Consider the following 15,038-nt stretch of genomic DNA (forward strand, 5'->3'; position numbering starts at 1 on the left):
GCTAAAATATTTCTCCATGGGTCTCTAAACTTTAAATTAAACAGGCACTCAGTATATACATGTGTCATGGTTCACAATTCAGGCTTCAACTCCATACTCAATTTCTTTCAACATTTTGGACAATGTGAACACATGCACAGTGGGGACTGCTGTGAAGATGTGTCCTTTATTTTTGTCAACACACTTTTGCAATGGAAGGACGTATATTTTATGTTCTATTTGCCAGCATAGGAGAAAGCCAAGTTGCAAAATCTGCCTCCTGATGTCCATATCTTCATGTAATGATTAATATCATGTGCACAGGCTATCCAAGCTTGGGAAAGCTCAAAGAAGTGCAGTTGTCATTTTATGAAAAGTGGTATTTATTCCTTAGGAGACATGTTAGTGGATATTTTTTCTGAAAAAGAATAGCGATAAAGAAAATAATGAACTGGAAAAGATTATAAGAGATATGCAGCAGAGGCAACTACTCCAAACATATTGCATGAAGAATGATACAGAAGATGATCATTCCCAACTAGTGAATTTTTCAATAAAAGTGTACAAATACATACAAAAAACTGTTAATAATGATACAGATAACAATCACAGAAGACTCAACAAATGCTATGTTCTTCCTGATGTTGAAAAGAAGGAACATAACATTAGGCACAACTGAAAGTAGAGAACCACAGACTGGTAGGGACAATATTATTTGTTGTAAATGTGGTGCTGGGATTTAAATCTCTTTTACAAGACAGAATACAATACCTGTGCCTTTTACTGTTGAGAATGTTTAACTCTTCTAATGCAATGGAAATTTTCTATGTGATTTACATCCAATTTTTCTTTTATTCTCACACATCTTACGTTCACATATGATTTCCTACCAGAATGAAAGGGTCATTTGTTCTCTCATTCCTCCTTAGTCCACAAAATTAGTTTCCTAAAACTAATATTTATGTGCGCTATACATGCCTGGTATTATGAAGACAAATTCTGGGAGAGGACAATAAGCCTCTAAAATTTCTTAATAAATTAAAATAATCAGACTTTTCTAATTACAGCATAAAACTTCTATTCCAAAATATTATTACAAGGTGCAAGCATGCATTGTCAGTTAAAGGAGGGCTCCAATGAACACGCAAATATTCCTATAAATACACTACTGGCCATTAAAATTGCTACACCATGAAGATAACGTGCCACAGACTTGAAATTCAACCAACAGGAAGAAGATGTTGTGATATGCAAATGATTAGCTTTTCACAGGATTCACGCAAGGTTGGCACCAGTGGTGACACCTACAACGTGCTGACATGAGGAAAGTTTCCAACTGATTTCTCATACACAAACAGCAGTTGACCGACATTGCCTGGTGAAACGTTGTTGAGATGCCTTGTGTAAGGAGGAGAAATGCATACCATCACATTTCCGACTTTGATAAAGGTCAGATTGTAGCCTATCGCAATTGTGGTTTATCATATAGCGACATTGCTGCTCGTGTTGGTCGAGATCCAATGACTGTTAGCAGAATATGGAATTGGTTTGTTCAGGAGGGTAATACGGAACACCGTGCTGGATCCCAACGGCCTCGTATCACTAGCAGTCGAGATGACAGGCATCTTATCTGCATGGTTGTAACGGATCGTGCAGCCACGTCTCGATCCCTGAGTCAACAGATGGGGACGTTTGCAAGACAACAACCATCTGCACAAACAGTAACACGATGTTTGCAGGAGCATGGACTATCAGCTTGGAGACCATGGCTGCGGTTACCCTTGACGCTGCATCACAGACACGAGTGCCTGCGATGGTGTACTCAACAACAAACCTGTGTGCACGAATAGCAAAACATCATTTTTTCGGATGAATCCAGGTTCTGTTTATAGCATCTTGATGGTCGCATCCATGTTTGGCGACATTGCAGTGAACGCACATTGGAAGCATGTATTCGTTATCACCATACTGTCGTATTACCCGGCGTGATGCTATGGGGTGCCATTGGTTACACGTTTCGTTCATCTCTTGTTCGCATTGACGGCACTTTGAACAGTGGACGTTACATTTCAGATGTGTTACGACCCGTGGCTCTACCCTTCATTCGATCCCTGCAAAACCCTACATTTCAGCAGGATAATGCACGACCGCATGTTGCAGGTCCTGTATGGGCCTTTCTGGATACAGAAAATGTTCGACTGCTGCCCTGGCCAGCACATTCTCCACATCTCTCACCAACTGAAAACGTCTGGTCAATGGTTGCTGAGCAACTGGCTTGTCAAAATACACCAGTCACTACTCTTGATGAACTGTGGTATCATGTTGAAGCTGCAGGGGCAGCTGTACCTGTACACGCCATCCAAGCTCTGTTTGACTCAATGCCCAGTCGTATCAAGGCCTTTATTATGGGCAGAGGTGGTTCTGGGTACTGATTTCTCAGGATCTATGCACCCAAATTGCGTGAAAATGTAATCACATGTCATTTCTAGTATAATGTATTTGTCCAATGAATACCTGTTTATCATTTGCATTTCTTCTTGGTGTAGCGATTTTAATGGCCAGTAGTGTAATTCAATATTGAATGATATTAGCAAATCATTTCCTCTCAGTCAGACAGATGATTTATATGTAGAAGTCACAACATGAAAGGGATAGATGAACTGTACTGATTCTTTATTGAAGGGCTATGGACCCACAAGTAGGTTCTTGAAGAAAAACAAAGTGCAGCCATGAAAGCTTTTATTTCATATCACCCTAGTTGTGCACGAACACAAGTGCAATCTAAGAGAAAATTAAGAAAATATAAAGGCTTGAGAACTCAGTGTGATAAGTGTAAAGACCAAAATAATTTACTATTCAGCTTCTGACATCTGTAGTGATGCTGATGTGAATCCATCAAAAATTATGTGATACAATGAAAAATTTAAAAACAAATGATTTCAACTAATAAATGAGACTTGTCACTTACACAACTTGATTGGACAGATTCAAAGGGTTAGATGGCATACCATTAAAACAAAAACACACACACACACACACACACACACACACACACACACCACTTGTCAGTGAATATCATGGTGACAAATGATACTGAAACTGCTGCTGTCATGATCCTTAAGAGGTCTTTCCAAAGATGTATGGTCAACCAGTCCACTACATACTGAAATGGCACCTAAGATATAATATTTTTCAGAAGCTACCCACAGAAAACAGCTAAACATTCTGAATAATGAGTGTCTCTTCTTTGTCATTTAAAGGTGTTCGTAACTTTTGGGAGAGATGTGATTCATGATTTTTCTCTTTTTTTAGGATGGACTATGTCAAAGGCAAATAATCAAGTACTGTGTGGGACACTGAGTTACCTGATTGCATGCATTGCAATGATAGTGTTCCTTTCTTTTCAGCTTACAGAATGGCCGACTACATGATTTTTCAGGACCGTAACGTACATGCCGCTCTGGAAGCATCCAGTCAGGACGAGGTGGCGATTCCTGCATAATCTGTGGCTGCTGCAGAAGTCTTGTCAGTGACTGCTGCGCTGATGTATCAGCTCCAAAGCAGGGTTCACCCTTTGTAGTATCTGTTGACAGAGTGTACAGTCAATAATCAATACTTAACTTGTAAACAGAAAAAAAATAATTTCTGTAAAGTGAGTAGTTTTCACTGCATTAATCTAATCTATAATGATAAATATTTAATTTTTTAAGTCTCTGCAGGCAATCCAATAAGCATTTTTCTTGATGAAAAATTTTAAATATCTTAAAAGCTACAGAGGAAATCTTTGCTAAGGACTACATCTTTTATTCAGTATATGATGCATTATTTCAGTGACTCAATTTTTACCTATAATTACAAATATACTCTGTGTTCCCTTCTTTTTACACTAAATGTAGTTTTATATTTTTGCACAACATACTATATATGGCAAAATTATTTACAACAATAAGTACTTTTGGTTGGAACACCATCACTGTGTCAATCATTCCCAGTTTCAATATTACTTTCATCATTGATACACACTTTACAACAATGCAAAAATATTTAAGTCATTAATTTCTTCAACAACATTCTTCAGATTAATAACGGTTCTCTTACTCCTTTCCAGAAAATCCACTGCAATGGATTCTTTGATAAGCTGCTATCATTAAAGACGTGCCACAAGCAATTTCCATACCACATTTTGACCATTCTTTTTGTGAAAATAATCTAGCTACTTTTATTTGGGAATGGTATGAACTATTACATATTGTCTCAACACACAATGGAAATAACAGTAGTTCCTAATGAAAAAACTATTGGCCCAACTTAAAAAAGCAAGCCATACTCTCCAAAGGGATTGATGGACTGTAATATAATATTCTTCAACTAATGATTTGGTTTTTCTACTATCCAATTTATGTTACTTTGAGCCTGTGCAACAATTCTGAACACAGGGCTAGAAAAGCACATTCCTAATTAATTATATGATACTATTTCTCTCTTCATATCAACTACAGTGTCATTCTAGTTCATTATATGTAGTAGACAACTAATACCTGTATCTTCTGTCTACCATACACTACAATAATTTTTGAATGTGGGGTACTACAAAGGCTCCCTATGTCAGTAATCAAAACTAGAATTATGGTCATCACTGTAAAATGTTGTGAAGACAACTTTTTTCTCATTCTGCACAGAATCACTGGACACTAAAAAATACACAGCAGACATACATCATCATTCAACCAGACTACAAGATAAAGTAAAAAGCATATGTAAAGGCTACAAGATGAGGTAGAAAGCTTATGTAAAGGCTACAAGGTGAGGTAAAAAGCATACATAAAGAGAAAATAATATAGAAAACACAGACGTAAAACCAGAAATGTATGTAACACCACAACGGAAAAAAATAAAAGCTCAGAGCATGCAAAAGCATTGGGACATAAAATATGTTTTAGTTATACTTTTAACATTATCCTGGGACCAGAGAGTGACACTCAACCTAAACAGTCTTAATAAATTTTCTTGGAGCCCAGAGTATGCACATTGTGTATGCAGAATCCATAAAATGCAGTTCCCAACTTACTGTCTGCCTGTCACAACATTCACACATCACAGATAAATTACCAAGCATATTTTTTTGAGATTAGGTTTGTGTAAAAAGTTTATTGTTCAATTTTTCTTTTTATTATTATTATTATTTCAGTCCAATATTGAAAGTTGGGATGGATACAGCAATGAATTTACTCATGAAATATCTTCTTACAATTTACAAAGGTTGATGTAAGACATTTATGCAAGTTGAATTTGCTGTTTACTGCAATGTAAATGTTGTGATTTGATGGCTACAAAACTAAAGATAATACTAAATGATAGTACAATTTTGACAAAGTAATGAGTTTTACTGATGAGTTTTACACATCATGTTCCATAGGTCCCATCTTGTGAGAAAATCCCCAGAAACATTGAATGGGCGCAAGTATAATTACTACAGGAATAAAGCCCTGGGAGACTAATCTAATAGATTACATTGATGACAGCCACAAAACATTAGTGACCTATGTGACATCTCACAGCCATTTATCACACTCCATGATTAAAAAGGGTACAAATTAGTGCATTGCATGATAAGCAGCAAAAGGCAGCTGTTTTTCTCATTATATGACTCAGGTGTTACTTCATTTCCTGCAACATAGTTATAAATTGTGTGATAACTGTTGAAGATCAACAGCACGTTCAAAATCCAAAGACAGTGATTCACTGAAGAAACGACTGGTAAGATATCACTTTAATTTAGTTTTGATTTTCCAGAGATTCCTATTTTTCCAAATAAGGAACAGTGCTTTGTATTTCACACAGGGTCACAGTAACCACATGGAAATTATTATAATTCATAAATTGTTCAATATGTGTTTGTGTTCCCAGGTTCTCCTACTACAAGCCTTTGCATGAGCTTTGGCCTCTGATTTTCAAAGCATCAGACTGATATTTACACAGTGAGCCTCAGCTGCTTTAAAGTGTTCCAGGTATCAAATGTTTCTAAACTTTATAATCAGCATGCTATCACTGATGCAGTAATTTAATCTGGTGGGCATGTGTGCACTTCTGAAATATTATAGTTAATTTTTTGCTCATGCAATTACATTGCTGAGCAGTTAGTCAACAAATAGCGCTGCTTAGAATCGAAGGTGAGTAACATAAAAATATACATTTACTTTACCTATAAATTAATGGAAATATTTGAATAGTCTTGGCAGCAAATGTGATACAGTGTCAAATGTCAACAGTGATGAATGGGGAATTCTCAGCGTGTAAGAGAACATGAACTACTGACTGTAAATGTAAACTTCCAAATAATATTCAACCCATTTATTAATTTAATCAAATGTTCACATTACTTGAACAACTCCAGCAGACTCTCTTCCAGTATATGGAAGCATCAATCATAAAAGTATATAAAACAGACTAGATCCTACACATTGCATAGACACAGACCTGGTTTTGCATTTCTGAATGTGCTATTCCAATCATGGGGCATCAATTAATTCACATAATCTGAGGCTCATTAAACATAAAATATTATTTTTCATTCCACAAAAATTTGCTACAACAATGACGAAGCAGTTATCAGAACCCACATGACAATTAGTAAAGTCTTGTCTTATATTATATGGAGAGTATAGCTTCCTGTGGTAGAGCACAAAACATTCTAGGAAAACTCACTGAAAATGGCATAACTTTGTGTGATTTGCTAACATGCTATTCAGGTGAATTCAACTTGTCTTTCAATATATGAACACAAAGTTGGATAGGTTAATGAGATACGCATTCTCATATTGTGTTAAGAGTAAAAACAATTGGTTTGCCCAATAACAAAGATAAAAGAAGACTCTCAAGCATAAACACAGCACAGGAAAGATTTCAAGGGGTGAGATGGATAATATGGGGACTATGGAATATTTAGAACAAAAAAGTTTTTGTCACTGTTAATGTCCATATGGCTCATATCCTGGGGCAATATTTAGTGCAAATGTCAGTCAAAACTGTTAGGCATGGGCATGCTAGGAAGGGATGGGAGAGTGGCACCCACCTGGCACACTGACGGTCCTGGCGGATGCAGATGCTGGAGGGGACGAGGGACACGTGCCCCAGGATGATTTCGGAACACCCCCCTTCCCCCCCGCACCCGCAACCGGCTCGCACGAAAACGCAGAGAGCGGGTAAAAAGTCCCAGAAGCCTTCACCACTGGAGAGAAACCAAAACCGAGGCAAACAGATAACACAAGTATATATTTTAAACAGACTCTTATCAAAAATTGTATTACACCACAAAAGTCAACAATACTTCCAAAACCACCAATTGCAAGCAAATGCAAGTCTACAGATGACAAATTCTGTAACTGGAAATAATCAATCCAAATACTTTGTGAGGCATGCAGTTTAACTCACCTAAGTCATACCTATCAATGATCACAGGAACAAAATGACATTGTTAAGGCAAAATGAAAGTGCTGCATTGGGTGACTTACTGTTATTGTTAGTTGTGCAAAAGAACTGTAATTCATAGAGAGGATCAGTGTAATAATAAAAAAATTTAAATTGTACATGCTGCTTTAAATATAGTAGCAGGGAGATTTTAACCTGTAAATACTATACCCCTTTCTCTACAAAATATTATTTGCATAGTTTTAATAAAAAAAATAAACTGACTGTGAAAGGACCTCAAAACACCCATACATTCCTGAAATCAACTACATATTCCCTTCCCAGGCAACAAATTTTTGCAACCAATAATCAGTTATAATGAATTACTATTTTCATACCGAAGAACTAATTTCAGGTTTGTCTTTCAAACTATACCTGTAGTTCTGTTCAAAGATGTTTCTGGAGAAGACACTGTGAGAGCAGATGTCTGTGTCACAGCTGGCTCTACAGGTGAGCTGCAGTTCACAGGGACTGTGTTCTCATTGACAACCTCCGACTTTATGTGCACTGGTGACATACCTAGCAGGAATGAGAATTAAATATAGTGTCACAGCACTGTTCAACATGCAACAAGGAACAGATTACAAATCTTCAGACAGTATGAATGTAAAGATTATTACAATTTTCTTGATCACTCATATACTATGAACAGTTATTTTCAGTCATAAATCAAGAACTGTCTGTTATTGCATTTTTTAAAAGATTTTTAGTTTGAATGAAAACTAGGAAATTTAGATGTTAATGTCATTGGTCAGCTGAAAAGAGTGCGATATTCTACTAATATGATCAGTATCAAGGCAGTGCCATTTCTGACCAAAGTGCCTAGTGGCCAACTGATGTATTGTCAAATATTTAACCAGCTACTAAATCTCAGTCACTAACTTTGAGGATCAATTAGAGCTTGACTTCATACAGCAGAGCAAAAAATGGTAAGAGCACAAATCTGTACATTCTACAGTTATTCAAAAAACTTCTTAGAATTGTCAGTGGAAAATCAAATGAAATATTTATAGTAAAGTTTAGAACGAAATGAGGAGAAACTGAACAGAACTAATTTTGAAACTCTCTAATTTTTGTGAGGTATTTTTCACTTTTGTTTGTGCAAGTTATCTTCAGAGGAGCCTTACTGAAAAATGCTTCAAATAAAGACTAAATTTTCACTTTAAACTGTTCTGCTGAGAGCTCATAGTATAGAAAAATGACTAGTTATATATTAGTGCATTACTTATACACCATTATGTGTGGTTTATTACTCATCCAAGTTTCTACACGCTAAACTTTCACTCATTTATGCCATGGGTCATTTTTGCTAAGTGTTGCTTATTGCACACAGTAGATTACTTTTCTTTTTTTTTTTTTTTTTTTTTACACATTCCTTCCCTCACCAGGAATAAAAAGCTTCACAAACCAAACTTTTATCTGGCCCTGCCAAACAAGCAGACACATGAATTTAGCATTAGTTTGAATAAATCTACATGTACTGGATATTGACCACTAGCAGGTGTACCTAGAGTTGTGAAATCACAAAACTATTTTGTAATTCATCATAAAACTAATGGGAATCACGTCACCCCCCCCCCCCCCTTCATCCCCAACTAACATCCTGTGTACACTTTTGCATGCTGTATCAATTGTTTTACTATCAATTTTTCCCGTGATAATGCCATCAGCTTTGTAAAGGAGAGATTAGTGTTTGTTACAGGTGACTGAGAAAAGAAATAGTTTGAAATGTATAACAAGCAAGGAAATAATACATACATAATGTTCTAGGTGTACATGTCACATTAAATTTGAACAAGATTCCAAGCAAGAAATCTAAGTGTGGAGCTCAGCAGACTCCAAAAACTTTCAGGTAATAACAACACTTACCACTTTCACTGGTCTTCACTAGGTTCTGTACAGATAGAGATGACTCACAATTGTTCTTCTGAGTACCTTCAGGTTCTGCTTCCCCATTCCCTGCTTCCTCAGAACGGTGTTTCTTCTCATGTACAGCCATTGTTGAATAACGTACAAAGGAATAGCCACAGCCAGGTCTCATACAGTGAAAATGACGGTTGACCCTGTTGCTATTGGCAAGAAATAAACACATTATTATGAAACAAAAAAAATACTCTTAAGTTGTAGTCAAACAACTCACTCATCAAGTAACACATAGTGAAGCTAAATGTGGTGCTTTTTATGTTTCTGTTTTCATTCCATACCAAACAAAAATAAATAATCTTCCATTAAAATTATGATTATAAAATTAAATTTTAATTTAGAAATGTATTTCTTTCCATGTAAACTATTTTGATTGAACTTATTTTTTATTTGTAATGTGCAACTATATTTGTGACTTCCTTAAATCATGTGATTTCTATGAGATGAAGATAGCTTCCTTACTCAAGCTTAAAACCACACAATACTAATTAAATACTGAATACAGACAATAAAAAGTACTTGATTGAAGAATACAATTCTGTTGTAATGTGGTAAGTCATGCATGACACTAAATACCTTATTGATTTGAGGCTTTAAACTACAACTAATTAGAATCAAGATACCTTGAAGCTGTTTCTTCATACATTTTGGATATATTGATACCCTTCTGTCAGAAACTTGTAACTGATTAACTTTATGACACAGACTGTCATATTTCTGTAAATGCTAAAATTCTCATAAACTTACCTATGGCAAGAAGGCAGGCGACAGTCCACAGTTCTGTCAAAGAATAGAAAACCTTCCATAATATCAATGTTATCATGAAAGTCTTTGGAGTGCATTATCAGAATGTCTTCACGGTCTGTTACATAGAAGCACCTGGGTTGACTGCAGTGAAAATGCTGAGCCCTTGTATTGAATGGACAAAGGGCATCAGGACAGGGAGACCCTTCAGCATATGAAAAGAACCCTTCTTGCAGCAAATCAAGCCTCTGCTAAAAGGAAAACACAATGTTACTCCCATTTTGATACTGATACACACACATATAACTACAAATTTCTGAGAAGGTTCTAGCTTCATTTACTCCTTGTATAATGATTACAGATATTGTACACACAAACACACAGTACAAATAAAACAATGGACTCACGGGTGTTGAACTCTTTGAGCTCTCATCTGGACTGCTAGGAGACGTAGCAATATTTGCATTGACTTGTTCAGCAGTTAATACTGTGAAATTTGGTTGCTGAGTGCCATATCCTGGCATTGTAGGGGTAGTAGATGGCTTTGGCAACTTGAAACTAGTAAAAATGGCTTGTGGTGAGTCCATCACAGAGCCAGGAGCCATGGGAAACTGCAATGAAATAAGTAATTTAATGTAATTTATATGAAAAAATAGCATGCTGCAAGAGAGTAATATTCTCAAACCAAAATTGAAAATTTCTAATACAAATAATTTAAATGAATATGCTTTCTTTGGTAAAACAGGAGACATCTGGAGATGCTATTGCAGTTCTAATATTGTACATTAGGAATGACCAGGTTGATGGCACTGCTGTAACATTTCTTAGTCTTGTCCTCTACTTGGCTTTTCAGCTAACATGAAAAAATGCACTCATAGGTGTTGAACTCTTTGGACTCTCCCTCTCTTTTATTATCTCTCCCTCTCTTACATTATCTCCAATGGGCTTCCAAGAGTAAGGTGAGAATTTCTAAGCCAATCAATGAAAATTGTACATAAAATATCCATATATGTCATAGGAATAAGTCATAGAGTGAATGTTCCAACAAATTATACTTCCAACCCCTCAAGTTTTCCCAATCCTATCGGATCTCTGTTAACTAGTACACAGTCCTCGTCTAGCATATTACTTGTAGTAGCACTAGATATTGTTTTAGCATCTGCATGGTCATCAATAACAAGAAATCTTCTTGCATCCAAGAAAACACTTGTCAGACAAAATCAGGTTTGCTTTTCTGCAGGACCACTGACTTAAAACTCACTGCTTCCATTTCCCTTTCACTTACAGTTACAAAATGGTAGATAAATGTCTTATTCACAGTAGAAAATTTAGTTCTTTCTAAAATGTTCAAACATTGATGATAAAGTCAGTTCCACATTGACTTTTTGTCAACAAATGCAGTACCCATGTTTCACAAATTTCTCTTGTAACTAATTATTCACACAAATTGCATTTCACTCTTTCTTCTGATATGCCTATGGCTGTCAGCTATTTAACTGCAGCTTTAATGTATGTAGCATCATGTTGCACCATTTCTTGATGCTTTCAAAAGTAGAAGCAGTTTTGGGATCATCTTCAAGAAAACTGAAACAGTTTCATAACTGCTAAAGGTGAAGAAGCAGACTTCTTATAAGCCTTAACCAATATATTATTAATTTCCATGGACATTAAACTAACATTTGACTAACACATAACTATTTTTAAAAGTTGTTCAAATGCAACTACTTCTTTGCAGATCTGACTTAAATTATTGTGCACTTGTACCAACATAGGAAAAATGTAGTTACATTGTTATCAACACCATCTCTTTGTTAGGCCAAGAATTTTAATGTTGCCCTCATGATATGTCAACATGTGACATGTGAACACCTTTTTGTAGATAGTGAAAATCAAAGCTACAAAAATTTAAGTTTTATTATATGTCCATAGCTAACCAAAGTACATCATCGCTTGTGACTCAGGGCCCATTTATTAGTTTCTTGACTTCCCACCTAATCTTTCCCTACAATCCTAAATCCTGATAATTCTGCCTCATGCACAGTGCCACCTTTTTTCCATTACAGATTTTATCACCTTTTCTAGGCTGTCATGATATACTATCATACTTAAAACATCCCCAGCATTTCTGGACCTTTTATTACTGCTAACTTTGTCTGATGTAAATTAAAAGTCACTTTCCCAACAGTAGACTGAAAAACGTAGTGTTTATTCTCAACTTATGACTGAAAATTTCTTTACATAAATTATCTAATATTGCACCTTTTAATACATTACATGACCTACGATAAGTTTTTAATCATTTGTAACAAGCAACTTGCAATAGATATCCACTGTTTTACTTTCGTACAAAGTGATAATCACAGAGCCTTAAAACTACAATACATGGTGTTTACTTTAAAATTCACAGATATTATATCATTCTCACTATTTTAAACAAGATACTTCATGCAGTCAGGTAAGTACAACATCAAACAAAGTATCATTCATTAGAGGCTGAAAGTGTCAAAAATTAACCAGGAAATTACATGCATCTTATTAGTGAACTACAATCAGAAACATTAGTTTCACTATCACTGGTACAGTTAAATTTGCTATATAATGCCTGAAGGACATGGTTTGAGAATAAGGCAGATTTGGTAGCTGTGCTGTTGCCTTATCTTTTCTTAGACAGATAAGTCATGGAGTTTTCTGAAAACAAAACTGTTTTGGAAATTAAATCCCACAGCCAGTCAAATAATTAAAAGGTATGGCAAGAAACATATATTTTGTGAGTGCCATTTACATGCAGATGTAAGAAATTTAGTTACTTTGTTGCTTAAATGCAGACAGAATACTAGAAGTACATGTGTTACTTCAGGCAGAATTTTAACAGTGACTTTACATCGATGAGGCAGGTACAACTACCATGCAGTGCAAAAATACAGAAAAAATTAAATGTAGTAAACCAGTGTTAATTAATATTTATGAAATTTAAAATATGAAATGAAACTTACATAGTCATTCCACACCTGAAAAGGAAGGGAGAAGAAAATTTTACTCACTTACTAAATTACAAAATGTTATTGACTTAACAACAAGTTTGTATCCCAAACATTAATATACTACATTAATTCTATCTTAAGTAACTACAATTATTTACTATTAAACATAACAAACAACGTATTAAATATCACTAACCTCAATGACTCTGTTTTTTGGTGGCCTTCCTCTCTTTCTGCGGAACATGCCATCAATGGATGTAGCCAGATGTGTCATTGTAAGAGGGTCTTTCGTCAGGCTTAATTTGCGAGAATATTCATGCATTTTGTAATGATCTAACCGACGGAAAGGTTTATCTGATGGAAGAATGATTTCACGGCAATTGTCCTGGAATTTAACATTATAAAAATATCATTAGAAATATCCCCGCTTCATTAACTGTAATAAAGTGTCTTTTGTCAGAGTGCGCATGACACAGAAGAAGATATACAGGAATATATCCAATACTTAATAAATATATTACCTAACAAAAATACATTTATAAAGTAAAATTGCTCAGGACATAATTTAAGTTCCAAAACAGGATGATTATAATGAAAAATGAGAATTGTATATTACACAAAGCTTTTACAATACTGAGTAATTTTTAAATTAACTGTATGTTCTTGAGGCACTTATAACCATTAGTCTGAGTCCCTCTAACCATTCTGGAGAGTCCTGACAAAAAAAGGTAATGTTTTTAGTCAATTAATCATGGAGAATCTACTGGCTGTAATACAGCCTATCTAAAAGTTATAACAAACACATGTATTGAAGCCCAATCAGAATGAATGTGTGATGACTCTGCTCAGCCAAAGAATTATAACTGGACAGTTTACAGAATGCTATCACAACTGCAATTAATAGAACAATTTATTTGTGTTGAGGGGTACCAAAGAACATATGACAGAGTCACTGAGGGTAAAATAGGGAGTTCCAACAGGAAGTACCTTGCACAACAGTTCATTAATAACAAAAAATTGTGTCAGAAGATTTACTAGTATTAAAAAACTGGAGATTTCACTGAATATTCAATGTTGTTTAACCAAGTGAGACACACACACACTGTGAGTGAGAGAGAGAGAGAGAGAGAGAGAGAGAGAGAGAGAGAGAGAGAGAGAGAGAGTTGTCCCCTAATCCTTCAGTGTGACTTGGGTGAATTGTCATACTGACTGAGGTGAGTATAACGGGGAATTGTAACAAGCATAGGGTAGAAGAGAGTTAAATAGGACAGGAGGATGCCAAGAAAAATTTTTATCAATGCAGGGATGTTGGCATGCTCCAATGCAAAAGCACAGAAGACAGGATTGGGGATTACTATGAGGGACATTGGGATAAAGGGTTAGAGAGAAAACCCGACTTACCCATGTGCAGTGGTAATGTTTGTCCTTGCCCTTATATGGGCATTCTTCTTCACATTGACAGTCATTTCCACTTTCCACAGTAATATAGAAAGCTTCACTAACTTGCTCTTGTTGTTCATGGTTACGTGCATGTTCACGGACTCCTTCCATTGACCTGAGTTGACAATTTCACATTATCAGAAGTATTCCAAATAACAATTAGGACTTGACAAGTACATTAGTTTAGAATCTGTAGCCTTTACACACATGCACACAAATGCGTGTGCGCGCACGCCCACACATACACACACGCACACACACACACACACACACACACACACACACACACACACACACACACACACACACACTTGCCATTATGAAGTTCTTACCTATACAATGAATTATGAGATTTAAAGTAGTAATGTAATAAGAGTAAAAAATGTTGGCTTTATTCATTAACTTTAGACTTAACATCATCTGTTACTAAAAGTTACATAGATTTGAAGCAAAATTAGCAAAAATATGCATATTTCCTGAAACATTAATGTAGTATGACAAGTT

The 15,038-nt window shown here is 35.6% G+C and overlaps 1 protein-coding gene across 1 annotated transcript in view; it reads right to left on the minus strand.

Annotated features, from left to right (window-relative positions):
- The window catches only part of LOC126184437 (zinc finger protein castor homolog 1), an 82,169-nt gene that overhangs the window by 28,237 nt on the left and 38,894 nt on the right, over positions 1–15,038 (minus strand). Inside the window, exons 9-17 of the mRNA XM_049926829.1 lie at positions 14,496–14,649; positions 13,291–13,479; positions 13,107–13,121; positions 10,521–10,724; positions 10,117–10,364; positions 9,316–9,515; positions 7,822–7,965; positions 7,052–7,207; positions 3,345–3,562 (exon numbers count right to left, since the gene is read on the minus strand). Coding sequence (XP_049782786.1) covers positions 3,345–3,562; positions 7,052–7,207; positions 7,822–7,965; positions 9,316–9,515; positions 10,117–10,364; positions 10,521–10,724; positions 13,107–13,121; positions 13,291–13,479; positions 14,496–14,649 — 1,528 coding nt within the window. The remainder of the gene's footprint in view (positions 1–3,344; positions 3,563–7,051; positions 7,208–7,821; positions 7,966–9,315; positions 9,516–10,116; positions 10,365–10,520; positions 10,725–13,106; positions 13,122–13,290; positions 13,480–14,495; positions 14,650–15,038) is intronic.

Source organism: Schistocerca cancellata, chromosome 4, assembly GCF_023864275.1.
Source record: "Schistocerca cancellata isolate TAMUIC-IGC-003103 chromosome 4, iqSchCanc2.1, whole genome shotgun sequence".
Classification (NCBI taxonomy): Eukaryota; Metazoa; Arthropoda; class Insecta; order Orthoptera; family Acrididae; genus Schistocerca; species Schistocerca cancellata.